Source organism: Eumetopias jubatus, unplaced genomic scaffold (genome assembly GCF_037043125.1).
Source record: "Eumetopias jubatus isolate StellerSeaLion01/CBP00866 unplaced genomic scaffold, mEumJub1_p1.0 scaffold_3, whole genome shotgun sequence".
NCBI classification, from domain to species: domain Eukaryota; kingdom Metazoa; phylum Chordata; class Mammalia; order Carnivora; family Otariidae; genus Eumetopias; species Eumetopias jubatus.
In genome coordinates, this window is record NW_028274809.1 from 29,045,233 (window position 1) to 29,071,525 (window position 26,293).

The 26,293-nt window shown below is 40.6% G+C and overlaps 2 protein-coding genes across 5 annotated transcripts in view; one reads left to right on the top strand and one right to left on the bottom strand.

Moving 5' to 3' along the window:
• The first annotated feature begins 35 nt into the window (after positions 1 to 35).
• METTL21A (methyltransferase 21A, HSPA lysine) lies at positions 36 to 12,265 on the top strand. Of its 2 annotated transcripts, none has more exons than XM_028112252.2 (4): positions 36 to 179; positions 1,068 to 1,249; positions 1,662 to 1,773; positions 10,595 to 12,265. In XM_028112252.2, exons 2-4 carry the CDS (start codon positions 1,103 to 1,105, stop codon positions 10,990 to 10,992), a joined length of 657 nt encoding a protein of 218 aa, XP_027968053.1. In that variant the 5' UTR covers positions 36 to 179; positions 1,068 to 1,102; the 3' UTR covers positions 10,993 to 12,265. The 2 variants fall into 2 exon arrangements, with proteins under 2 accessions (XP_027968053.1, XP_027968054.1); XM_028112253.2 differs by lacking the exon at positions 36 to 179 and adding an exon at positions 295 to 596.
• Positions 12,266 to 17,236: 4,971 nt separating this feature from the next.
• Positions 17,237 to 26,293, bottom strand: part of CREB1 (cAMP responsive element binding protein 1) — a 61,015-nt gene continuing 51,958 nt past the window's right edge. For 2 of the 3 annotated variants that reach the window (XM_028112194.2, XM_028112193.2), the window contains one exon: positions 23,151 to 23,472. In XM_028112194.2, the coding sequence (XP_027967995.1) occupies positions 23,328 to 23,472 (145 nt within the window). In that variant the 3' untranslated portion in view covers positions 23,151 to 23,327. Of the gene's footprint in view, positions 21,608 to 22,904; positions 23,473 to 26,293 lie in introns of those variants that run through there. The other variant, XR_003610660.2, reaches the window with a different exon arrangement.

The window sequence follows — 26,293 nt, forward strand, 5'->3', positions numbered from 1 at the left end:
AGGGACCGGAAACGCGTGTCTCCGGGCGCGCGCACCGCCCACCTCCGCCGCCTGCCCGCGCTGCTGGTGCCTGGCCCGCTCCCGGCTCCCGGCCCCCGGCCCTTTAAGGCGGGAGGTTGCGGCGGCCGCGCTCGGGGCGGGGAAAGCGAGGCGCGCCACGCGGGGCTGGCTCCCCAGCAGTAAGTAGAGGCGAGGCCCACCTCGGGCCCGGCAGCGTCGCCAGCCACGCTTCGGGGGCGGCCAGAGCTCGGGGAAGCGGGCGGCACTCCCGGGGTGGGGCGCGACCCGCGCGGCTAAGGGACCCGTCCCCGACCCCCCCACTCCTACCCCCGCGGGTTCCCGGAGCTCTGGGGCCCGCCGGAAGTGAGTGCGTACCTGTCGGCCCTTTCGAGGGGGCCGGGGGTCGGGTTTGGGGGACTCAGGGCAGGCCTCCGAGCCGCCGGACCCCTGAGTCCGCCCCGGGACCTGGGCTCTCGCTCTCCTCGGTGGCGACTTGGGGTCCCAGAGTGTCTTTCGCTTCCAGGCTGGGCGAGATGGAGCTGCGACCGTGTCAAAAAGCCGGAGAATCAAACGGTTAACACTCAGTCCAAGTGCAGGTTCGGGTCCGCGGCTGTCAGTGTTGAACGCACTGAATTTAGAGGGGGTGGAAGGAAGACCAAAACAAAACAGCAACACTATCCTGCCGACCGCAGCGGGTGGCAGCTGCAGTCTAGACGGGCCCGGAAAGCATGACTTTAACTGCGGCCCTGGGCTAGCAGCACCGCTACGCTCACTCTTCCCGCGGCTCCAGTTCACCCAGCGGTCACAGCAGAGTGCCTAGGGCATCCTGCGGGAGTCCTACGGTTGTGGGTTCTTTTCCCAAAGACCTCGTGTGGCATGGATTCAGAACTAAGTTTCCCTTCCCAGAAGAGGAAGAGCCGTGCAAAAAGGAATTAGACAAAGCCCCCCCCCCCCCCGTTGTCTTCTTTTGAACTTGTAAGAAACGGCCTTAAAAAGCATTTGGGACTACTTAAGAGAGTGCATTTTTTTCTGGCCAGAGCGTCACGCAGGCTTCTTTTGCCCAACAGCTTTGAGGGAGCCGAGAGAGCCGAGTGCAGGCGAAATGGCCCTGGTGCCCTATGAGGAGACAGCAGGAGTGGGGTTGCAGAAATTTCACAAGCCCCTTGCCACTTTCTCCTTTGCGAACCACACGATCCAGATCCGGCAGGACTGGAGACAGCTGGGAGTGGCGGCGGTGGTTTGGGACGCGGTGAGTACCCCACTGGGCCTCTGCAGACAACCACAGTGGATTATAAGACTGGTCTTTATTTACTTATTTTTAATAACAGCTTTATATTGAGATATAATTCATATACCAAAGAGTAAGAAGTGAAGCTTGCCAGATTGAGCAGGTAGGTACCCTGTGTTGTGTGGGCAGTGTCCTTGACCCTTACTGTCCCCGGGAGGGAGCTCGTGGGGCCTGAGGCTGCAGTGTCTGTGCCCGCTCTAGGGGGTCCGCTCCCAGCAGCAGCTGAGTTTCTGCGTGTTGCCAACCTGGGACTAGAACCTTGCAGCGGGGAGAGAGGTGTGTCCTGTCTTCCCGCTAGTGCGAAGTCGGCCGGAAACCCTTGGGTTCCTAAAGCACTTGTTGACTTGGATCATCCCGCTGTGCTTTGATTCAGGCTGTCGTTCTCTCCACGTATCTGGAGATGGGAGCTGTGGAACTCCGGGGCTGCTCGACGGTGGAGCTGGGTGCCGGCACTGGGCTGGTGGGCATAGTGGCTGCCCTGCTGGGTGAGTGCCGTTCGCTGGCTCACTCCTTTATGAGTGGAACTCATTGTGAGGTGTGAGTGCTGTTTCCTTGACACAGACCCATATTAGTTTCCCCCTTACCGGATTTTTCTGTGCCCTGTGCTTATGAGTTGGTTGCTGGTGCCCTTAACTCCAGCAAGCCTGCTTGCTTTCTTCTCTCTTGCTCTTGCTCTCATCCTGTTATTTATACTTCTCATGAGAGACTGCTTTGCCCTCCTCAGTTTATTTTTTTTTAAGCAAACACATTTATTTGGGCAATTAGAATTGCAGTTGAGGAGACAATTAGGTTGTCTGAATTAGGTTCCTGACCCCTTCAGTATTATGCCAATAATATCTGAAGTCAACTTTCAGTTCAAAGAGAATTCTCATATTCACACAGTTTTTTTACAGTTTAGGGGCCTTCCCATACACTATTGGATTTAACCCTGTGACGCAGGTAGAGCAGGTAGTCTCATTCCTATAGTTCCCTTGCTGAGGAAACTTGGCTGGTTTTTCTCTTCTAAGAAGGGTCGGCCCTGCTGTAGTTTGTACTGACATCTTATATTTAAAAATTGTATTCACAGGGGCGCCTGGGTGGCTCAGTCAGTTAAGCATCTGTCTTCGACTCAGGTCATGATCCCAGGGTCCTGGGATGGGGCCCTGGGATGGGGCCCTCTTTCCCCCTCTCCCACTCCCCCTGCTTGTGTTCCCTCTCTCGCTGTCTGTCAAATAAATAAAATCTTTTAAAAAAAATTGTATTCACAGTATGCAGACCTGAATTGATATCAAGGTTTTTCATTTTTTTTGTTTGGTATGCACACATTAACTTAGGCCTAGAGCATTTTTAAGCTTTTTTATTTCCCTTAAAGATTTATTTATTTATTTGAGAGAGAGAGAGAGAGCATGAGCAGTGGGGAGGGGCAGGGGGAAGGGAGAAGCAGGCTCCCCGCTGAGCAGGGAGCCGGATGCAGGGCTGATCCCAGGACCCTGAGATCAGAACCTGAGCTGAAGGTAGATGCTCACCCAGGTGCCCTGAAGCTTTTGTTTTTATTTTATTATTCTTTGTTGACTCCTTTCTATAGCTTCTGGCTCATGCAGTTCAAACTACCCAATGATAGGATAGGCCACCTTCTAAGACACAATATATAACATTTATCACTTCAGTATTGTTAAAATGCAGTTTCAGCTTCTGTAGGTCTGGGGTCAGGCCTGAGAGCCTCCAATTCTAACAAGCTCCCAGGGGATGACGATGGCGACACTGTTGGTACTCAGACCACACTTTGGTGGTCGGGAGCTGGAATTCCATTACATAGTGTACAGGTACTCGAGGACCCACGAAAACCCCTCCTTTATTGTGTCCTCTTTCTGGTAACTTTTTTTTTCAGTATTCCTTTCTCTGTTTAGATGTTGCCTTCCCAAATGTGATGGGGAGCAGGGACCGCGTGGTGGGGATCTAGGTTTCCATCTGTCTCACACCATAGCCCTTACAGGCACCGATGAGGCCCTTGCTCATACACTGCCTTTTGTTAGCCTTATAATATCTCCATGGGTGTTAGATATTATTTTTAACTTTAATTTTGCCAGTGAAACTGGGGTTCTGGGAGATTAAGCCCCTTTGTGAAGTCCTGGTCAGTGGCGACTTGAGAGTCAAAACAACAGGCTTGTCAGACACTGTGGCTCTTTATTATCTTTCCTTGACACTAACTTTGCTGATGTGAGAGGAGTTACCTGGAAGGGAAATGAGGTTTCTTCTGTTTCTCCAGAACTGCACAGCTGCATCAGCTGGTGTAGAGAGACTAGTTGGCAAAGTGCATAGGTTTAGAGTTATACTTGTTTTTTTTTTTTTTTTAAGATTTTTATTTATTTATTTGACAGAGAGAGAGACAGCGAGAGAGGGAACACAAGCAGGGGGAGTGGGAGAGGGAGAAGCAGGCTTCCCACGGAGCACGGAGCCCAATGTGGGGCTCAATCCAGGACCCTGGGATCATGACCTGAGCTGAAGGCAGACGCTTAACGACTGAGCCACCCAGGCGCCCTGAGTTATACTTGGTTTTGACACCTCTTTTAACTCTTACTAGCTCTGTGACCTTGGGCAACTTGCTTAATCTCTCCACTTCAGTTTCCCTATAAAATGGAGTTACTAGTTCATGCCACGTGCGGATCCAATGAGATCAGGCATAGGAAGCGGTTAGCTCATTGACTGGCACAAAGCAAATGCTCAAATAAATGTTGATTGCCCCTCTGAGTATTTCTGTTTGTGATCTAGAAATCTGGGTCTGTGGGGTGGGGAAAACTGAGATGAGCTTCTTCAAAGACGAGCGCAGAGAGAGGGACTGGTTAGTTGTTGCCTCACAAGATGGATGGCTGGGGAGCGGCTGGAACGGAACCGCAGACCTTGTGCTCGGGACGGGGGATGCATGCTTCCTGGCCCAGCTTCCCTGTCACCTCTTTGAATCCTTTCCTGCCACACAGAATTCATTGCTGCCTGATTTCTTCTCCCCAGAGCGCTTGGTCTGCTCACCACCTGTGCCCCAGCTATGTCACATTTTGTAACAGGTGATGGTTCCTTGTGTCTGTCTGTCCTGGCCCGCTGAAGCTCCTGAGACATGGGACTGCACCTTACTCTGTGTGTCCTTGGCCCCAGACACCACTTGCCACACAGTAGATACTTAAGTAGTTCTGGAATAAGAGTTGGACAAACTAGAAGATTATGAAAAGTAATGTTTCTTTTACAAAAATGATGTCACTCTATTTCAAAAATAGCGCTAGAAGCAGAATAAAGAAGGGGGACGACAAACCCATCAAACGTCCTAATTATTCATGATTCTGCAACATACGTACTGTTGCCATTTTGGTGTATTTCCTTCCATTCTTTTTCCTCCACCTGTATTTTTTTTTTTAAGATTTTATTTATTTGAGAGAGAGAGAGCACGAGCAGGGAGGAGCGGGAGAGGGAGACTCCACGCTGAGCAGGGAGCCTGCCACGGGGCTGGATCCCAGGACCCTGGGATCATGACCTGACCCCAAGGCAGACGCTTAACCAACTGAGCCACCCAGGGGCCCCACCTCCATCTGTATTTTTAATCATAGTTGTAATTCATTGTTATAGAGGTGTGTGTGTATGTGTGCACACATGTATATGGACATACATACACACCTGTATGTCTCATTCAACGTTACGTTGTGTGTACCTCTCTGTGCTATGTGATTTGCATACCCATTATTTGTTGTGGCTGCAAAATATTAGGCGTTAGTTTGGAGGTTGAAACCTGAGAGTAAAGAAAAAGTTAGTCTTTTAGAAAGGAGGCAGTGAGAACTAGAATAGGTAATGATTTTGAAATGTTAGATGTTGATCATTCTCTTTTTTTAAAGTATTTTCATTTTCCATAACCTGAGTCATTTATTCCTGAATTCAGGGAACACCCACCAAAAGCCGGGCCTGGTTTTAGGTGTTGTGGATCCCTGCCTTCTGAGGAAGCTTCCATTCTAATTCTGAGGGGGGAGGAAGGAAAAGACAGATTATATTAAAAAGCCAAAAGAAAAAAAAAAACCCCTGGTGAGTTCTTTGCAGAACTTTAATAATGGGTGATGAGATTTTCCTGTTAAAAGAAAAAAACAACACCTGTTAATTAGTGGGCAGTTTCCAGGTCCTTCTCACCGTGCCCCTGTGTGGTGGGTGGGTCCACTTGGCGCTCTCTGTGGTGAAATGAAGGCTTGATAGAGGTTAGGAAACCTGCCCAAGGTCACGAAGCTCATGGATTTTGGAGTTAGAATTGGAATCCAGTTCTGACTCTTAAACCCTGGTTCTTATTTGAAAATCTCTTTGTACTGTGTGGAAACTATTCTTAGAAAAAACTATCTCATTTTTAAGATAGGGTTCAGTAAGTTGGGGTGGGGTTAGGGAATCTGGATTTTAAAAGCTTCTGAGGTGATTTGATGCCAACCAAGTCTGGGAACAGTCTTAAAATATGGCGCTCAGGAAAGAGTTGTCTTTTAGTTTTCTGTACTCCTGGTGTGTGAGTCTCCACTGAGCTTTCCACTTGTGTTTCACTGAAGGCTGGGTGTCTCTGCCTGGCTATTTCTCAGCACCTCAAACAGAACGTGTGTTTACATTTGAACTCTTCCCTTTGCAAACTCATCATCCTTTGCTTTTGTTCTGAGTTAGTGTGGCCGCCCAAGTCATCACTCAAGTCAGCGGCGGCTTGACCTGCTCCCTCAGCCCCAGCTCACTCCCTGAGCCCCACTCATCTGTCTTCTAACAGTTTCTTGATTCCAGTTCTCCCTTTGCGTGCCCCCTGGCCTGGCTGGAGCCCTCAGCATCTGTCTCCTCCGTGATGCTACGCGCATCCCCACTGCCTCACCTCTCTGCCTCTGCTTTGTCTTCTCAGACCCACTTCCCAGTAGGCCATCCTCCTTGCAGAAGTGCTCGGGGCACCTGGCTGGCTCAGTCGGTGGAGAACGCGACTCTTGATCTCGGGGTCATGAGTTCAAGCCCCACAGTGGGTGTGGAGCCTAGTTAAAAACAACAACAAAAAGCCCTGTGCCTCCCCACGGCCTAAGACTCACGAGGTTCTAACCCCGTTTTGCCTGACTCTTCGGGCTCCTGTTTCAGACCGGCTGCACTGTTTGCGGTTCCAGGGACACATCCGTGGCTTCTGGCCTGTCCCTTCTGCCCTGAATGCCCTTTCTTCACCCCTTTCCCCTGGTTAATGCCACATCTTCCCAGTGTAAGCTCAGATTTCCCTTCCTTCCGAATTCTTTGACCTCTGCCCCTCTCTAAGAGGGTCTCCTTTGTGACCACATCATTTCCTGGCAACCGCATCTCCATATTTTATTCTGACGTTGTGTCATAGTTGTGCTTCTGTGTCTCTCTCCCTCCTGAGACTGAGCTCCTAGAGGCCAAGGATTGTTTTGCTCATCTGTGTCTCTAGTACGTAGTATGTGCTCCCATGTTCGAATAAAGTAAGGTGTTGCTTACAAAAGTACCAACTAAAGTGATGGTAGGGGTTCATGCGTTCTTTCTCCATTACTGAGTGAGTGGCCGAGGGCCATGTGGTCGTGTTGGGTCAGCTCCCATGAGTCTGTCATGGGCTAAATGTTGCTGCGCCCTCCACACACAGCACAAGCCTCCCAGGGGGTCATTTCTTCACCATCTTCACATCCCTGGGCACTCTGCCCGTCCTTGCTTCTCCTCGCTAGGCTGAATAGCAGGTGTAGGGTAGCACTCGGCTGATTCCAGGCCCGTGTCCGTGTAGCCCCGTGTGGCTGTGGGCAGCACGCTGCTGTGGGGTCTCCCTTCACGTCGTGGCTCAGGAACCTCAGGGGGCAGGTGATGCCACTGAGCAGCCCCATCCTGCTTCCCCTTTTACTCTGCTGAGCTCCTCCGTCCCGTCCACACTCCCAGCTGGTGACGTTCCTTCTTATTTCACTGAGGAGATTACAGCGGGCAGAAGAGAACTTCTGCAGCCTCCCACGCTGCCTCTAACTCTCCCGTGCCTGGGCCCACCGGCTCCACCTTTGCCCTCCGTGGGATGCTCTCACATGCAGGGTCTGCCCTGCACGGGCCAAGCCCCTCTCCCGCATAATCATTTCTCCTCCCTCTTTCCAACTGACCATTCCCATCAGCCTACAAACTTGCTGTCTCCTATCTAAAGAAGAAAAAAAATCAAAAAAATTTTAAGTGGCTGAAATTGTGTAATGGAAATATATTTTCTGTAGCAGGAAATAGATAAGATGACCCAGTATATCTCATTATACCAGATAGCAAGGAAGCTAACAAGGATGACATGGTGTTGTGTCAAAAGTCCACTGGCAAAAGATGGGACAGTTTGAACATCAATATTGATAATGGCACTGGATTTAAATATATCAAATATGTTTAATCCATGAGTTCATGATACAACAGCAACAAAATAAACCCAATTAGTCATCTTTCGAGGATGCTTAGAAACCAGTTCTTTGGAATCTGGTGTATAAAAGGGGAGGGAGGAGCAAAGTTTATCCTATTCAGTTTCTGTACAAAATGAGTAACCAAATAGTAGTTGAAAGAAACTTCCCTTTATAGAGATTTCTCAACAAACAAATGCAGAAGTAATCTAGTGAATTAAAGATCTGGGCACTGGGTATATGTGCCTGCTCACATCACAAAAATAGAGCCTACCAGGTCCTGCATACATCGTGATGAAGAACACGCTACCACCTCTGAAATAGTCTTGCTCAAAAAAGTAAACTCAAATTTACAGGAGACCCAGAGGAGCCAGGAACATGCTAAACTACACAAATGGTACAATCAGCAAAATCCAGATTGTGGGAAACTACAGGGCAAATGATCTATATGTTCCCCAAATCACAAGGGGAAGAAAGATTCAAAGGAAACTGACAGATTCAAAGAAATCTAAGACCTTTTCCATGGCCCTCCCTAAACAAACACCCAAAAGGAAACCACAGACAGAGCTGCCCTGTGCAGGGATGACATCTGGGTGATGAAACCTGAGTGGGGGGTGAGGGGGAGTGCTTCTCAGGAGAGGCTGTTCCTGGGCAGGTGTGTTTGGGAGCTGGCCTGGCGTGGTTAGAGCAAGGGGCAAACCACCCGCCTCCTTCAGCTGGGTCATTGTGGTGACCTCTTCACACGACTCCTTGACCTACTGCTACAAATTCTGTTAAAGCCTGAAATCATTGGCACTTCTGCTCAGCACTCTCCACTGGCTTCCCATCTCCAAAAAAGCCAAAGCCTTTCTGAAATGTGACCTGTGAGGCTTGCAGAGGCCATCTGCCTCCTGCCCGTTACTTCCTCGACCTCATCTTCTACTACTTCATTCCTCATTCACTCATTCCAACCACGGTAGCCTCCTCACCTGCCCCCCTGTAGGCCTTGGCACTTGCTCTTCTGCCTGCCAGGAAGACTGTTCCCCGTGTGACGCACTCAGTTATACCTTCACTTCCTCCGGACCTTCATCTGAGTCCCCCTCTCAGGGAGGCCTTCCCTTTTCATTTGGTCTGAAATGTCAGCCCCACCTCCCTTACTTTCAGACATTTCACATCTCTCTTTCCTGCTTTGTTTTCCCCCTAGTCCTTATCTCTAAATGAGTACTGACTATTCTCATTTTAAAAACTCCTTTTACTGCCTGGCTCCTCACTTGAATGTAAGCTCTGTGAGGGCAGGGGCTTTTGTCCCTTGGCTGATGGTAGCTACTTGGCTATTTGTACAATTGACAGATGTTACAGGGGAGTGGCCAACTCACATCAGGATCCTGGCAAAACTCCTGGAACCCCTAGCTGGTTAGCAGTAGCCTCAGAAACCCGAGACAGGCATTGAAAAGGTCTACATGTAAGAAGTATTAAAATGAACACCGAGATGATATGCAAAAGACTAGATCACTCCAGGATTGCCCGCAAATGCAGATTGTTAAGAAAGCCAGAGATAAGGTTCTGAGTCAAACCAGGAAAAGGCTGTGATTTTTTTTATTATCAGGAGAGATGAGAAGTATCTCCGAATTCTGCTCATCGGGCAGCATGCTGTCTAGCACTGAATGGTCAAAGTGGTAGGAGCACTCTTGTAAAATCTAACAGCTTGAGTGTTTTCTTCAGTATCACACTTAGGACTGTAAACGTCATGTAGAATTACATAGTGTCCTAACATTACAAGTCAAGATGAGAAACATCAGTCTGAGCTGCCACTGAAATGGTGCTTGATATCGCTGGACTGGAGTCCCGTGGGGGATTAATGAAGATTACCAACTAAAGAAGGGTGCAAATGAGAGGTCATTTTATGAAAGAATGAATCACAATGTTAAATTTCAGAATTTACAAGGCCCAAACTAAACAGGATTACACATGTTATATTGTTACTGCAATGCAGATGAGGTATTTCAGGGCCAACCTTATGTGGTTCTTTGACCTTAAGGGTAAACTACCAGTTTACTGGTTCATGGTAAACAACTCACAAGAAATATTAACGGAATATTGCCTCATTAATTCTATACAGCGCATGTAGAAACTTAGCATTTAGAAAACATGATCTCACATTTTAACCTATAGTACTTTGATACAATCGAGTAATTTCTAAGTTTACCACTTTTCAAAAATTATACACACACACACAAAATACATAATGCTGCTTCCTAACAGCAGATGTGGACTGGGATTTTGTAATAGCCAATTAATCTCTCCCTTGATTCCTTTTTTTTAAAGATTTTATTTATTTGAGAAAGAGAATGAGAGAGCGAGCATGAGAGGGGGGAGGGTCAGAGGGAGAAGCAGACTCCCTGCTGAGCATCCCGGGGACTCCAGGATCATGACCTGAGCCGAAGGTAGTCGCTTAACCAACTGAGCCACCCAGGCGCCCTCCCTTGATTCCTTTTAAGGCTTAGACTCCAGAAAGTGGCCTTCCCCTGTTTTGGGTATCTTGTCATCTTCATAATTATTTGCTCCTAGATTTTTCTTCTGTGGATTCCATTTTAGCCTCAGGTCTACTGACTTGAAGATCATGACCAAATGAAGGAAGTATAGTGGTAGACACCTGTGGAGAGTGGGCCAGCTCTGCCTGCAGAATTCAGAAGCTTCAGCTTGTCATTTGGGACTCTGCATTTTATCAGCAGAGCTTAGCAAACAGGTGTGTCAGAGATGCAACTCAAAGGTTCATGTTTGCCAGTGAGCAGTGCAGAAGGAGCTACTGGTCATTGTTCTGTTCTTCTGCAGCCATCCATGAAGGGTATGATCCTCTGGGTACTTGGTGGAATACTAGAGACACTCACCCTGCTGTTTAACTTGACCCCCCCGCCCTGTATTGATGTGCACATAACTGTCTCTCTGTCCCACATTCTAGGTGCTCATGTGACTATCACGGATCGGAAAGTAGCATTAGAATTTCTTAAATCAAACGTTCAAGCCAACTTACCTCCCCATATCCAACCCAAAGCTGTTGTTAAGGAGCTGACTTGGGGACAAAATTTGGGGAGTTATTCACCTGGAGAATTTGACCTGATACTTGGAGCTGATATCATATATTTAGAAGAAACATTCGCAGATCTTCTGAAGACTTTGGAACATCTCAGTAGCAACCGCTCCGTGATTCTTTTAGCTTGCCGAATTCGCTATGAACGGGACAACAACTTCTTAGCGATGCTGGAGAGGCAATTTACTGTGAGTAAGGTTCACTATGATCCTGAAAAAGATGTATATATTTACAAAGCACAGAAGAAAAACCAGAGGGAGGACTTATAGTTGACTTTAATTTATAAGAATGTTATTGCGTGTGTCAGTGAAGGTCTTAGACTGGGAATTGAACATTTAATGAAATGGCTTACTGAACAAAAAGTCTAACCAAAGGTTCTCAAGGGACAAAGCACATGTTTTAAAACAAAGCAGCACTCTATCCCACTGCTATGACTTTTTAGTCCTATTTGACTCTGAAAAATTTAACCCCCATTAAAGGAACATATTGAGATATCTGTGTCCCATACTCCTCCCTCTTGATACACAATTTCCCCTGATGATATAATGAAGGGCCAGTATAAGGGTGTAGTCAAAGCAGTGAGCTTGTTTGGGTGAGGCTAACCCATGCAAATTATTTTACATACATTCTGAGGTATATGTTTAGCCCAGTTTTCTACTTTTTTGAATATAAAACAAGAGGCTTGATGTATATATCCCCTGAGCTGTTAAAGCTCTTGAGATATTTTTTTTATCTGCCCCATTTAGGTCTTAAATAGTTTTGGCTATTTGAGAGTAGGATATGAGTTCTCGGAGGTCTCATTTCATGCTTTTTGGCTTAATTTCTGATTTAGGTATATAAACAAAGGATTAAGTAAAAATAAAATTTTAGCTGCTTTTTGACAACCCCTAAAATCTCGGCCCTCCATGTGCTGTGCACAGGCTTTCTTTAAAAGCTATAGGTTTTACCTTAGCACTCCCTTTCCTCAAATGTTCTTGTATTTCTTGCCTAGGCTTTCCCCTCCTCTTTGTAATGCATAGGGTGACAATGAAAACGGTTTTAAATCTCACCTCTTATGGAAGGTTAGCTCCCTGGAGGAGAAGCTCCTTCCATACTCTACTTGTAAGTGCTTACTCTGTGTCCGGACTCCCCCAGAAGATGGGGAGCCTCTTGAGGGCCAGGACTGCTCGATCGTGCCTCTTCCCTGACTGCCTCCCAGTAGCCAGTGTCTCAGAGCCAAATATTGGTTGAATGAAAAAGATACATTCCATTTAGAGGGGACTGGTTTTTGGGTTAAATGATTGCTTCATTGTTTTATGATTATCTTTGACAGACTTTATGAAGTCACATACTTTTTTTTAACTGTACAAGCTTAACAGCTTCAACAAATTTACATGACAAGAATATTATATAATCTCAGTATGGTATTTGGTACTAGATTTCCTTTGTAAAACATTAGAAATAAGACCTCCTCCTTCCTCTTAACCTTCAATGACTATCTTGGATGTGAAAATACCAATACGTTATTTTCTACATACATTTTAGAGGTTTTACTTTAATAAAGATGAATTATGAATTAAAAATTCTGAGCATTCTGTGATGTACTGGTTCAACAAAATTCTGATAAATGCACATGAAATAGAAATATCCATAGCTTAGCAAATCCATAAAATGCCAGTAGCGTGCCATGAACATGGATGGTCTTTGAAAATGAGGAGCCGTGCAGTATCATCAACACTATAATGAAAGGCCAGTCCCATTCAGGTATGTTATTAGAAAGTATTTTAATTGGAGTTCAGCTCCTTTAATATCCCTGACTTTGGAGAACAGATACTACAATGATTGTGGGTGTGGATGGAGGCAGGTGGGATGGGGTCGGGGTGGGGAGCTTCCAGATGTCTGGATGCTCTACCAAGTGAAGCAAGCATTAGTTGGTGGTCTTACATGTTCATAGAAAATAAGAATCAGAAAAAGGTAATTTTTTTTGTCTTAACAGAAAATAAAAGGCAAGAAAAATTCAACAGGAATAGTTTGGTTGTTTCAGTGAAAAATCAAGTTTCTCTGTTTTGGCTTTGGGTTTCAAATGTTGTCAAAGGCTAAGTTCCCTGGGGGAATAGAGATGGAGGTTAGGGTGCAAAGTTTAAATGGGAATGCTTTCAGATCTACCTCTCTGAGGGAGTAAAAGTAGCAAGACTGGGAAGGAGGGAGAAGTTGGGCTGGGATGCAGTCAGGAAAGTCCTCTGAGAACTGAGAGCTGGGACGGCCCTGCAGTTGGGCCATATTAAGGCAAGGGGGAGGGACTTTATGTCCCAGCAGAAGAGATTAGTCATTTGACCCGAGGGGCATGACCTTAGGGTGAAGAAAATACCTGGAGAGAATCTCAGCTGAGGGCCATGAACCAACATTCTCAGAAGCTGGGGCAGTGACTGGGGGGGGGTGGGGTGAGGGGTTGGGGAGAGAGGGTATGTCTGGATGGTATGCCACAGTATCCACTATAAATGTCAGTAAAGTTGTGACATTTTTCTCTTATGTTAAGGGATTAATTGATCCCATAAGCGTGCATTCTAAGTGTGCTTGTTTTATCCTCAAGGATAAAAACCTAGTTTAAACCTACTGTATACCAAGCCTTCTCACATTGCTGAGTTTCTTAGAACTCTTAAGACAGTTATCCAGTAGGTATCATTGACTTCTCCCACAACTAAAGCCAAATACTGGTACCAAGATGCTATGTTAAAATATATGTATGTATGACATCAGGTTCTTAGAACTACCACTAGAAAGTACACTGTCATCTTCGAAGCCCTGGTACTATCTTTGGTTAGTTTCTAGTGGAACATTCTTTCATACAAAAGGATCAGAATTCTAATCAAAATACTTTATCTAAATTAACTGAACACTAAATTGAAAATGCAGGGCAGAATAACAACATTGTCTGGAATGTTTTATCTTACCAAACACAATTTATGCTCCTAGAAGACAAGTGTTAGGTGCCCTCTTCATAAAGGGCAAATGTTTTCAAAAGGGTAAATAAGTGTTTACTTATTGCCTAATTTCTGTGCTTTATTTTCCTTTGCCCAAGGTAGGGATAAATAATAAATAATCACGGAGATGAAAAAATAAAGCATACTCTCAACAAAATTATCAACTTATATAAAAGATTCACCTCTAGTATCAAATCCATTTACTCTCTATGCTTTTAGTTTATGGTGGTTGATAGATTGAAGCATTTATCAATTTTTAAATCAAGAAAACAATAAAATTTTGAAGTAATTTAAAAAATCACTTTTTAATGTACCAGTACTGCTAAGAGGCCCTTGACCTAGGGCCTGACATCATAGTTGGTGAGACAGTCATGTGATTTATTTTAGTGTCAGAGACGTGGTCACAGTTCTGCTGCTACTCCAGAACCTCTACCTAGACAGAAGGAGCATTTTCAAGGTCTTTAACAAGAATAAGGCAAGACATTGCTGTGAGCATGGAGAACCTTGTTCTGGGAAACAAGAGACTTCGTTTCTCTTAACGCTGACAGGAACTGCATGAAATCAGGGCAGGCCTCGGTTCTTGTCACTTTAAAAACTGAGGATTTGTTAGCTCAGAAGTTTCTTTCCACTCTTAAGTCACGTTATGCTTTTCTTTCTACAACCAGCAAAGTGTTAAAATTTAACACTAGAAAAGCTGGCATGCTGAGAAACTGTTCCCTAGCTGAGAACAATTGCTTCTGAGAAAGATTAGAAGGGTAAACCCTGTGAAAGAGGTGTGAAAAGAAAGGCCTACCTACTATACAAAGCCTTGTGTCAAGGCTGGTTCTGCTACTTCTAACTCCTAAAAAAAAAATTACATAGACTATATATAAAGTTTGACATAAAAAATACTTAATAACATATTTTTATTAATTTAGCAGATTCTTAATGCCGAGGAAGCAACCTCCAAATATGAATACAACCATACTTAATAATAATTTCCACTTCTCGGTATCTATCCTGAAGATGAACCAGCTTGTATTTATACTAACTTGTGTGTACCTGTAACAGTCAAAAGTCACATCCTAAATGTCCATAAAAGAGGGTGCTTACTAAATAAACTATAAGATATCTATACAATGGGATACTGCATACCAGTTAGCAAGACTGAGGCAGATGTACATATACTGAAATAGAACTGTCAAGACACATTCAGTGAAAAAGTACCATTTATGTAAAAAGGGGAGAGGAGAGAATAGACATTGATTTGCATGTACATGCACAGATTGTCACTAAAAGGATACACAAGAAACTGCTTCTCCATTTGTAGTTTTTTCCAAATGTACATACTACTTAAGGAAATGAAGTGAAAAAATGAGGACATTATCAAGAAAGTGAAAAGAAAACTTAAGAGAATGGGAGAAATAATTGCAAATCATATTACCTGATAAGGGTCTAGTATCCAAAATTATGTAAGGAACTCCTAAAACTCAACAACAACAAAAAACACCATTAAAAAATGAGCAAAGGACTTGAACAGGTATTTCTCCAAGACATACAAATACCCAAGAGACCCATGGAATGATTCTCAACATCATTAATCATTAAAGAGTTGCAAATCAAAACCACAATGAGATACCTCTTCACACCAATAAGGATGGGTATAATTAAAACAAAAACAAGTAACAAACGTTGGCCAGGGCATAGAGAAATTGGAACCCTCATACATCACTGGGAGGAGTGTAAAGTGGTGCGGCAGCTCAGGAAAGATTTGGCAGTTCCTCAGAAAGTAAACATAGAGTTACCATATGGCCCAGCAATTCCACTCCTAGGTATCTATCCAACAGAACTGAAGACAGGGACTCAAATACTTGCACATGAATGTTCACAGCAGCACTATGCACAACAGCCAAAAAGAAATATCTGAATGTCCATCAATGGATGACTGGATAAACTGTGGCACATATAATGGATTATTATTCAGCCATAAAAAGGAATGAAGTACTGGTAAATGCTAGTGTGGAGGAAAACTCAAAAACATGCTAAGTGAAAGAAGCCAGACACAAAAGGTCACATACGGTTCTACTTATATGAAATATTCAGAATAGGTAATTATAGAAACAGAAAGCAGACTGGTGGCTGCCAGGGGCAGGAGGGAAGGGAAAATGAGGAGTAACTCTTTAATAGGTACAGGCTTTTATTTTGGAGTGATGAGGTTTTGGAGCTGGATATACAGGTGGTGGTAGCTAGCGCATTGTAAAGGCACTAAATGCCACTGAACTGTTCACTTAAAAATGGTCAATTGTTACGTAAATTGCACCTCAATTAAAAACAAAAATAGCATTCAAATGCCTGGAAGTACCTTTCCTCTTCACTTGTTAGGTCCTCAGGAGAATTCTAAGCCCCAAATTTGGTCAATGTACATAGGAGGTGGAGAAATTAAAATGCACAATGGAAGGATAACGCTGATTAAGGCAATGCTTTTCTGGGTTTTTGCCTTAAGCATTTTAGTGGAATAGTGGCATCATTTATAAGATGGAAAAAACCAGCTGAAGGATGAACAGATTTAGAGAAGAAATTAGAAGTTCTGTTTTGCAATCTGAGTGGAGATGACAAATAGGAGTTTGTAGCAGAGAGCTAAAATTGTATAAACATTTTAGAATGGCTTCTTTGCTGTGTCTTAGCTTCTTGAGGGCAGAGACTTCTTAGTGCCATAAGCATGTCTTCAAGTATTTGTGAAATAAGCAAGTGACAACAAAGGTAGGGATAAAGAGAAAATAGGTACTCTCTGCTTTTTATTGGAGCACCTGAACAACATGGGTTACAAGGACAGTGACCACAGGTCCTGATTTGCTCAGCACAATCCTGGTTTACCCCTTTTGTCCCTATTAATTAGTATCACCCTTTCACTCTCAAAAATGGCTGTTTGCAGAATAACTTATATGGTCATGCTCTGTAGAAAAAGTAAAATTCATGTAATTCCTTCAATACTATAGCAGGTATAACAAGCTTCATAAACATGTCATGGTAATTTTTTAAAAAAGTACTTTACAAAAAATGCCACTGCTTATTTTCAGAAATTGAATCAATAGGAGAGAATCTTTTATTATGCTTTAAAGCAAAGAGCATATCAACCACACCCCTTCCCATTTCCTTCCATTTTATATGATCACAGAACTTAAGAATTACAAGGGGACCTGAGAAGTTATCTATTCTTATTGTTCTTCCAGTGCAAACATGCATTTTATGACACTGGAGACAGCTGGTCCTATGTCTCCCATTGGTTTTCTCATAGGGCGGTAACATCTCCAAATCTTCAAATAGGTACTGTTCAGTCTTACTGAACAAAGAAATCTTGTGCTAAAATGAGGAATACAGTAAAATTAAATAACTGAAAATATGTTCTTGTTGCTCAAACTAGTTTTCTGTTGCTGTGCCAACAAGCTTGTGAAATATTCTAACATAAATTTTGCTCATTTAACAAAAGTAATAAAACTAAGTTCAAGAAAATACAGCTTAACACTACTAGTAAGAGAAAATATAGAGATCCCATCCCCCAAAAAAGAGACTTACAGAGTTTTTAAAAGCATGTTTATGTGACTGCACATAAATGTGTGTAAAAAGGGCATTATGACAGTTGATACCACAAAGATTACAGTAAGAAAAAAGCACTTTATGACAATATTTCACAAATTCACAAGGATCACTTTAATATACAAAGCAATTGCTACCATTCTGAACACAAAGCAGCTAATATGTACATAGTGTTAATAAAATGCATTATAAGCCAGTACATTTTCTCTCTTTACACAGATAGAGCACAAAAAGATTTAGGTAAAAAAATTAAAACAGGGATGTTTCTAGAATGTAGGGAATTTTTTTAGAAATGTACTTCCCTCATTATAGTTTTTTATTTAGTATTCAACTCCAATAGCAACATCAGAGTTAAAAATCAATACCCTGTTTTGTGCTGATAGTTTTGGGGGGAGGTATTCTTTACCCCAATCCTCAAGGAAAAATTAAAACAAAAACCAAAAACATCTTTCTCTCTAGAAACTTCCCTGATTATTTTGTTTCTAAAAAGTTTCAAGTGATACATCTAGGTTAGAAATAATTCCTTTTGTGGGTGGGGATGACAACTGACATGTGGACAAATCAGTTGGGGATAACTCTACATGGAAAACTGCTAACTAGCACTCTTCTTTGCCACCCCTAATAAATCCATACTCACAGAACAATGTTGACAAATTATTTCCCACTTTTAATATAAATAATTTTATTACATACACAAATTGGAGTGGCACCTGGATAAAAATACGTCTATAAAGCATTTACCAATTCAATTTTAAAAACATAAGAAAATAAAACCTCCCAAACACAATGATAGATCATTTCACTTGGCCAACTAACAGAAGATTATTATCTGCAGGGATTTTCTTCCTTCCCTACCAATTTTTAAACTATCTCAGATTTACTCTCACATTTCTGAGATGCTCCTCAGACAGAAGCTTGGACATGCCATACTTCTGTAGGCAAGTATCATATAATGCCTATATAAAGTAGGTAAAATCTGAATTTCCTACTCTTTGACCCTTTTCAAAGACATTTCCCAGATTGTTCATTTTTCTTTTACTTGCTGGTGAGAATAATTAAAAATGTATCATGTTACGCCCAGCTAGGACCTGCACCCACAGTACCAGAATGCCGACAGGTCAATATCTTCTCTCTGTGCTAAACAACTCTGCCTGTTTATAATATCATCTTGCTTCACAGGCTCTGTTCTATTTTTTTTTCTATTTTTATTTTTTTAAAAAATAAATTTCAAGCTAAAACACCTGAAATATAATCCCTCCATTCAAACGTTATCTGGTCCCTCTTAAAGTTTGTCTGCCCCCTGAGGACACATACAAAGGCTTAAGCTACATTCACTAATCAGTAAGAACTTATCAGAAGCATATGAGACAGATGGAACTTCAGCACCCTGTTTGATTTATTTGAAATTCTTCCATACTGACTCAGCTTCATGATATGTTCAACCCCTCAGGGATTAGTGCCTCTCCTAGCCATCGATTCGAGAAAGTCAAGGAAACCAGTTCCCAAGTACATACAGTGACTGTGCAGTCAACTTAAAAAAGTCAACATATCAACATTAAAAGTATTCAAGATGTATGCAAACCATCCAACAAAAGTTCTAGTTGTGCTTTGTACAATTGAGTGAGCAAACGTATCCCCCAACTCTTCACCTACAGTCTTGCTAAAGCACACGGCACTTTCTTCCTTCTCACCTGACATCAGTCAAATTTAGGCAGCATTTCTTTGATGTTAAGAAAGCCAATTTAAAGTGAAAAAAACCTTAGTCAAATGATTACATGTGGTCTCCATCATGACAGTAATTACTCTGAAAAATATTTTACTGTTCTGGACAAATTCATGCATATCTTGATATCCTATAGACAACATAATGTTGGAAATAAATATCTATTCACTCGAGTTGCTTTTCCTTCTGTCTTTATCCATGATGAAAAAGAGTTAACATTGGGTCCAAACTCATCTTTTAATTAACTGGGCTAGTCAAATCTAATTTCCCATGATTTTTCTTTTACAGCTATTTATAAGACTAGCCTTTAGGTGCTAAAATATTTTAATGAAAAGTTTCCATTTAAAAAGTCACATGATTTGCAGAGAGGAGAAAGACATAAAAAGTCAGTTGACAATTAATTGATGAGGGAACTTCTCAAGTTGCTAATACCCAACTGGGTCATTTTTAAAAGTGCAAGTTACACCAAACATTTACAAAGAATACAATGTAAATATAATCCAAATAAATATACAACTTTTGTATTAGGTCATTGGGAAACAATATACCGAAAAGTTTTCAGAGCCACAAAGGCAACAAAATAAAGACTCTTGAAATAACTGAAAAGGTGTGTAACTATTGTTCTTATAACCCACTTTAATTCAAAATCTTAACTTTACCATATTAGCCTTATTTAATCCTGCAAAATGAAGCAGCCTTTTTGATCTTCAAATTAAAGAGACCAATTTATGCTAGTAGCTGACTGTAGCTGATCACAAAATTAAAAACATTTAAAAAATGTAAAGAAGAAATCTAGATTGAAGTCACTTCAAGTAAGTAAAAGCATCCTGGTTTAAACAAACTTGTTTCTTCCTAAGCCTTTGTATGATTCCACATGTCACCCCACGTGGTCAAAATGATAGTAGGGATGAGGCCTGAGAGACCGAGAGAAACTTCAGCCAGATGACCTCTGATTACACAGCCTGCCTGACTGGTGTGCGCTTTCAGACACTAGCGCTGCTGCTGACCTACCATCCAAAACACATTGTTTGACAAAAATCCCTGCTCAAATGAAAACACCAAAATTCCTCCCCCAGGATGAGTTTTGAAAAATCAGTGGTACCTTTTAGAAGCTATCTTCAAAATGTTCTTACCACTGTTATAGCTGCCAGAGACAAAGCATAAAAACCAAATACTTCAGGGGTGGGGGAGTTTTCAAGTGACTAGTAACATATGTAAAAGTATCAAGCCAAAGAAAACTAACAATAAAAAAAAAATACTTGGAAGAAAATCAGAAGACAAAAATCAATCATGAGTGCTGGAGTAATGCAGTCCAAGAAACTACCAAAAGGGATGCAATAGAACACACAAAAATGTAAAATTTCATCTGACCTCAATATACTATAATACTCAGCATTCCTGACTTAAGAGCTCTCAGAGCTTCAGATTATATACTGTATGTATTTATATATATGTACACATATATTATACAAATGCCATTCCCCCCCCAATAATATCTAAATGAAAAGAGCACCTATGACAATATGATGGTTGCCAATATGGTACTTGAGTTTGAAAAGAATGAAATTAAAATTATATCTATCAATTTTTTAATAATGTGAACACATTGGATCTAGCCCTTTCTAAACCACTTTTCAGTTAAACACTATCAAAGCTTGAAAACTCATAAGAGTAATATATCAAAAATAAACCCCTCCCACTTCATTTTTATTAGAGTTAATCTGTCCTATAGATAAAAGTGCCACATGGCCCTATATTTGCAAAGTAAGCGATACCAAACTTGCTATTTTCTAGGCAAATCAGTAGCATATGTACAGATTCCTATGATGACGTTTTCATTCCCTTTTGGCCAATATGAAGAGAAAAAACATTTATTACTGGTAATGTGGCCATATATTATAGTTCTTGGCTACAAGATTTTTTTTTACTTATGTCATTTTCTTAATAAAGATTCTCAAAGTTGCATGCTTTTTTAAAAACAAACACCCTTTTTCCAATTCTTGTAAAAAAAAAAAAGTCTGCACAAAAGATGCTTAATTTCTATCTGTATAAACTGAAATATCTTCAAGTCTCTTAAAAGGGTCTAAAACAGATTTAGCAACAGAATATATTTCTTACCTCACCATGAAGTAACTGACTTCAAACCAGTGCAATCATCCTCAAGGTACAAAGGACCTGGTATTTATAAAAACTTATAAATTCAACCAGCTCATACGGATGTGACTGCCTTGATTTATCGGGGACTAAGAGGACCATCAACTTTCCTAATTAAACAGAATGCCTCAACTTTTGGAAAACGGTTTACTTTAGAGAATACAACTTGCTAAATACTAGGCAATTTTCATTTATAAAGTTTATGACATTCAAAACATTTTGACTCATTAAGAACTCTAATTTGTGAACAGATTTGTGATTTTGCTTAGTTTCTGTTGAAGTTTTGGAAAATGACATATCTAAGCTGGTATACAAATAATTTTTATGCTACAACTTTCCCCATTAGCTCAGCAGGATAAACATCAAACTTTACAGCCGTTTGAAAGCCTTCTTGAGAATCTGGTGAATTGTCCAAATATAAGACTACAATCACTCAATTCTTAGAATGATGCTCCTTCATAAACTCTGTTCATCCTTGAAAAAAGACAATGGTTTGTTACAAACAAAAATATACCATATACAAATATTAATTAAAAACCTTACTTTTCAAAATGGACCCAATAACACCCATATCTGCATATTTTGTTAACGTATTAACAAACTTAATGTTTAAAAATAACCCATGACTAAATATAACACATTTTCTATACTCTTCTTTTAAAAGGAATAACCTTCTCAAATGAGAAATTATACTTAAGATTATGTCAGTCTCCAATTTTTACAATCCACCTTAGTCCTATTTTTCTTTTAAAGGGTAACTTCTAGATTTATCAAGCTTAGTGAATAAGATGAGTAATTAATAATTAGGAGTATTGGAAACAATGTATGATACGTATAAATACAGACTGTTATAGTCAGGGATTCAAACAGGTAGCTCCTTTGTAGAATGACAAAGGCTATACAGCATATTGGAAAGCTAAAGCACAACTATCCTTTTTAGGAGAAAACAAACCAAAAAAATGTTTTGCAAAAAGGACAATCCAAATATTGTAGTACAGCAGTCATTCAAATGTCTGAAGAAAATAACTTTCCTTGTGTACATCTAATACTGTACTTTTTATAACTATATCCTTACAACTTCTTTCATTAAAAAATTCACCAGAGATACTCTTAAAGTATGTTAATATGGAAAAGATTTCAAATCAGTATTCTTCTACAACACATAACATTTTATAAACAAATATATCATTTTGTTTTATTTAACATCTTGAAGGCTTTCCTGTTGGTGGTATAATGTAAGTGCAAATGGGAACAGTTTAATTAGAAATATCTTTTTAAGTAAATGAGTGACATAAATATTTTTTGAAGGCGATGACAAAAACATTTATTTAAAAACCTTGTTATATAACTCAAGGGGCTGGTTTACTAATGAGCATCTTTTTACTAAGAATTTAGTACTAACTAAAACAAGCTTTGTACTTTTATTTATTTCAATTTAAAATTAAAATACCATGCTTTTTCATTCAGTTGGTTACTTCTTTTAATGTATTCAAAAATGTTGAACACATACAGAACTGAATTAAGAAGCAACAACTGCCTATGGAAGAGCTATAGTTAATACAGAATGTTTTTAAGAACCAAGGACAAGTTTTCAGTATTGAAGAAGAGAATGTACATAGAAAGCACTCCGAATTCATTCTTAATTTCTTCAACACCATACTAAAATTCTTTTTTAGAGGGTATGTTTCTTAACAATTTTACATAATTCACAATGAAAATGTGAAAACATGTCAATTTGGCAATCAACACTTCTTCATTGCACCTTACTTACTTTATGCATGCGGCCCACACATTACTTCAGCTCAAGAGGCTGGGGTAATTCTGTCCCTAAGGCAATCAAGGAGCTCAGCACAAACCTTGAAATCATTTTTAAAAAGATTTTCTTTTCCTCATTTCCCCCATCAATTTACAAGTAAACAAATGATTACTTCTTGAAGAGGGAGGGGGATGAAAAGCGGAAGTCTCTTCATGATTCCTGGTGCTGAAAATTTCTTGAGGGGAGAAGTGGAGGCAGGTGTTGGAACATTCACAGTTTAATGCAAAAGCACAAATGAATGAAATTCTGTAGTTGCTTTCAGGCAGTTTTGCGCATAGAAAAAAAGAAATGTTTAGAAAATAAAATGTTTATTTCGTCTTTCTGGTTGTGGCCAAGCCAGTCCTTTTCCACCGTAACAGGTGAAATTTAAATCCCAAATTAATCTGATTTGTGGCAGTAAAGGTCCTTAAGTGCTTTTAGCTCCTCAATGAGTGTCTTATTTTGGTTTTCAAGCACTGCCACTCTGTTTTCTAAACATTTCACATATTCTTTCTTCTTTCTACGACACTCTCGTGCTGCTTCCCTATGAGCAAAAAGGACAGGAAAAATTATGCAACATTTATTTCTATATCATTTATTTTGGGCTAGAGTACTTTTAAGTATTTAGCTCAAAGCAACAAATATTTTAATATAGATTAGGCATTTGAAAAAACTATACAGAATGACTTGGAGATGGACTCATATAAAATTTTAATTTAATATACAAATTTGATTAAAAAAAACCCCAAATGTGAAAACCCCACAAACAATGTAAAGAGCTGAATCACTTAAAATTTAAAATTATCAGGGCGCCTGGGTGGCTCAGTCATTAAGTGTCTGCCTTCAGCTCAGGTCATGATCCCAGGGTCCTGGGATTGAGCCCCACATCAGGCTCCCTGCTCCATGGGAAGCCTGCTTCTCCCTCTCCCACTGCCCCTGCTTGTCTTCCTCTCTCGCTGTGTGTCTCTGTCAAATAAATAAATAAAATCTTAAAAAAAAATTTTAAATTATATCACTGTTTACTGATATGTTCTGTATCACACCTATAAAACTTGAAATTCTATCAATAACTAGGAAAATACTAAGGCTAAATGTCAAAGTGAAAAACATCCTAAATTAAATAGAAAAATCTCATCAATTCATCATTTCAGGGCATTAAAAAAATGTCTAACATAAGTCTCTTCCACAAATGATGTTGAGAAAACTGTATATCCACATGCAAGAGAATGAAGTTGGATCCTTACCTTATGCCATGTACAAAAACTACTTGAAAATGGATTAAAGAGCTAAATTAAGACCTAAAACTATAAAACTTCAGAGGAAAACAGGGGAAAAGCTTCAAGACATTGGACTGGCAGTGGTTTCTTGCTGTGCCACCAAGAGCAGACAACAAAAGCAAAAATAAACAAATGGGGCCCCATCAAACTTAAAAACTTCTGTGCATGAAAGGGGACACAATCAACAGAGTGAAAAGGGAACCCACGAAATGGGGGAAAATATCTGCAAATCATATATCTAATAGGGACTTAATATCTAGGACATATAAAGAACTTCTACAATTTAACAAAATAACTCGATTAAAGAATGGGCAAAGGACCTGAATAGACATTTCTCCAAAGAAGGTATATAAATGGCTAATAAGCATATAAAAAGATGCTCAACACCAATCTAATTATTAGAGAAATGCAAATCAAAGCCACAATGAGATACTTCACACCCTTTAGGATGGCTACTATATTTACCCAAAACAAAATGAAAAACAAAACAAACCCCCAGCCAAAACCCAGACAGAAAATACTAAGTGTTGACCAGGATGTGAAGAAACGTGAACCGTGTGCCCTGTTCATGGGCTGTAAAATGTCCCAGCCACTACAGAAAAACTATATTCCTTAAAAAAATTAAAAATAGAGTTACCCTATAATCCAGTAATCCAACTTTCAGATATATATCCAAAGAACATAGAACAGGATATTGAAGAGATATGTGCATACCTATGTTCATAATAGCATTATCCACAACAGCCAACATGTAGAAGCAACCCAAGTATTCATCAACACATAGATACATTTTTAAAATGTGTTATATACATACAAGAATATTATTCAGCCTTAAAAAAGAAGGAAATCACATCACATGCTACAACACCGATGAACCCTAAGGACATAATGCTAATAAGCAAAATGAGCCAGCTACAAAAGACAACTGTATGATTCCACTTACATGGAGTACCCAAAGTAGTCAAATGCATAAGAAAGTAGATGGTGATTGCTAAGGACTCCCAGAAAGGGAAAATGAGGGAATTTGTTTTTAATAGAGTTTCAGTTTTTCAAGGTAAAAAAGTTTCAGGTTTGCAAGGAAAAGTTCTGGAGATCTGTTGCACAACAATGTGAATATACTTAACACTACTGAACTGTATACTTAAAAATGGTTAAGATGGTAAATTTTTTTACAATTAAAAACTATTAAACTATTTCAAAAAATCTAGCAGATTAAGAACAAAAAATATTTTTTAGTGAGCTACAAAGTCTAAACTGGTAAACGTTTTTAGCTCTATATGAATAAGGACCATATATTATATCCCAAGTCACTAGCCAAGGGACTGGCACAAGGTAAGTCCTTATTCCTGAGTGAACATAAGAAGTGAAAGCAAAAGGTTCTAAATCTTTAAAAAATGGAAAAAAGCAGCAACTTACAATCACTCATTTACAAGAGTGGCAGTATAGTACGGCACTTAAGAGTACTAGTAACTTCAGTGTCAGGTTCTTAGGTTTAAATGGTTTCCTCTTACCAATTATATGACCAGAGGCAAATTACTTAACCTTAGTTTCCTGACTGTAAAACAGAAAATATTATCTACCTCAAAAGTTTTATGAGGATTAAAGGAATTAATATATAAGAAGTGCATGAAATAGTGGCTGGCATTTTGTAAATGCTATGTATGTGTTCACGATAATTATTTCTAGATAACTCTAATGCCTTCATTCATGTCTTCATCCCCATATAGCCTACTGAGTCAGAAAAAAGAAGCAAGCTGACTTTTGGAATAAAAAAAAAGCTGCACCTAATGTTGTATTATCCATGACAGATATGGACAATATATAATCCACTGCATCACTGTACCACTGGTGAAAATTTTTTTTGGAAGGAATTAAAAATGGCCCAACATTCTAATGCACAGTGAAGATGACAAGCCAAGAAATGCTATGAGGCCACAAGTGATCTAAAGGATCACAGTGGGAGTGATTCCGAGGTCAATCTGGATGTTCTGTATGTAGTGAAGTCTAACAATATAAGAGCAAGTAGGATGTATGTACACACTTAAAAATCTACTTTTACTCAGGGCTGAGTCATCTTGTTTTCCTTGC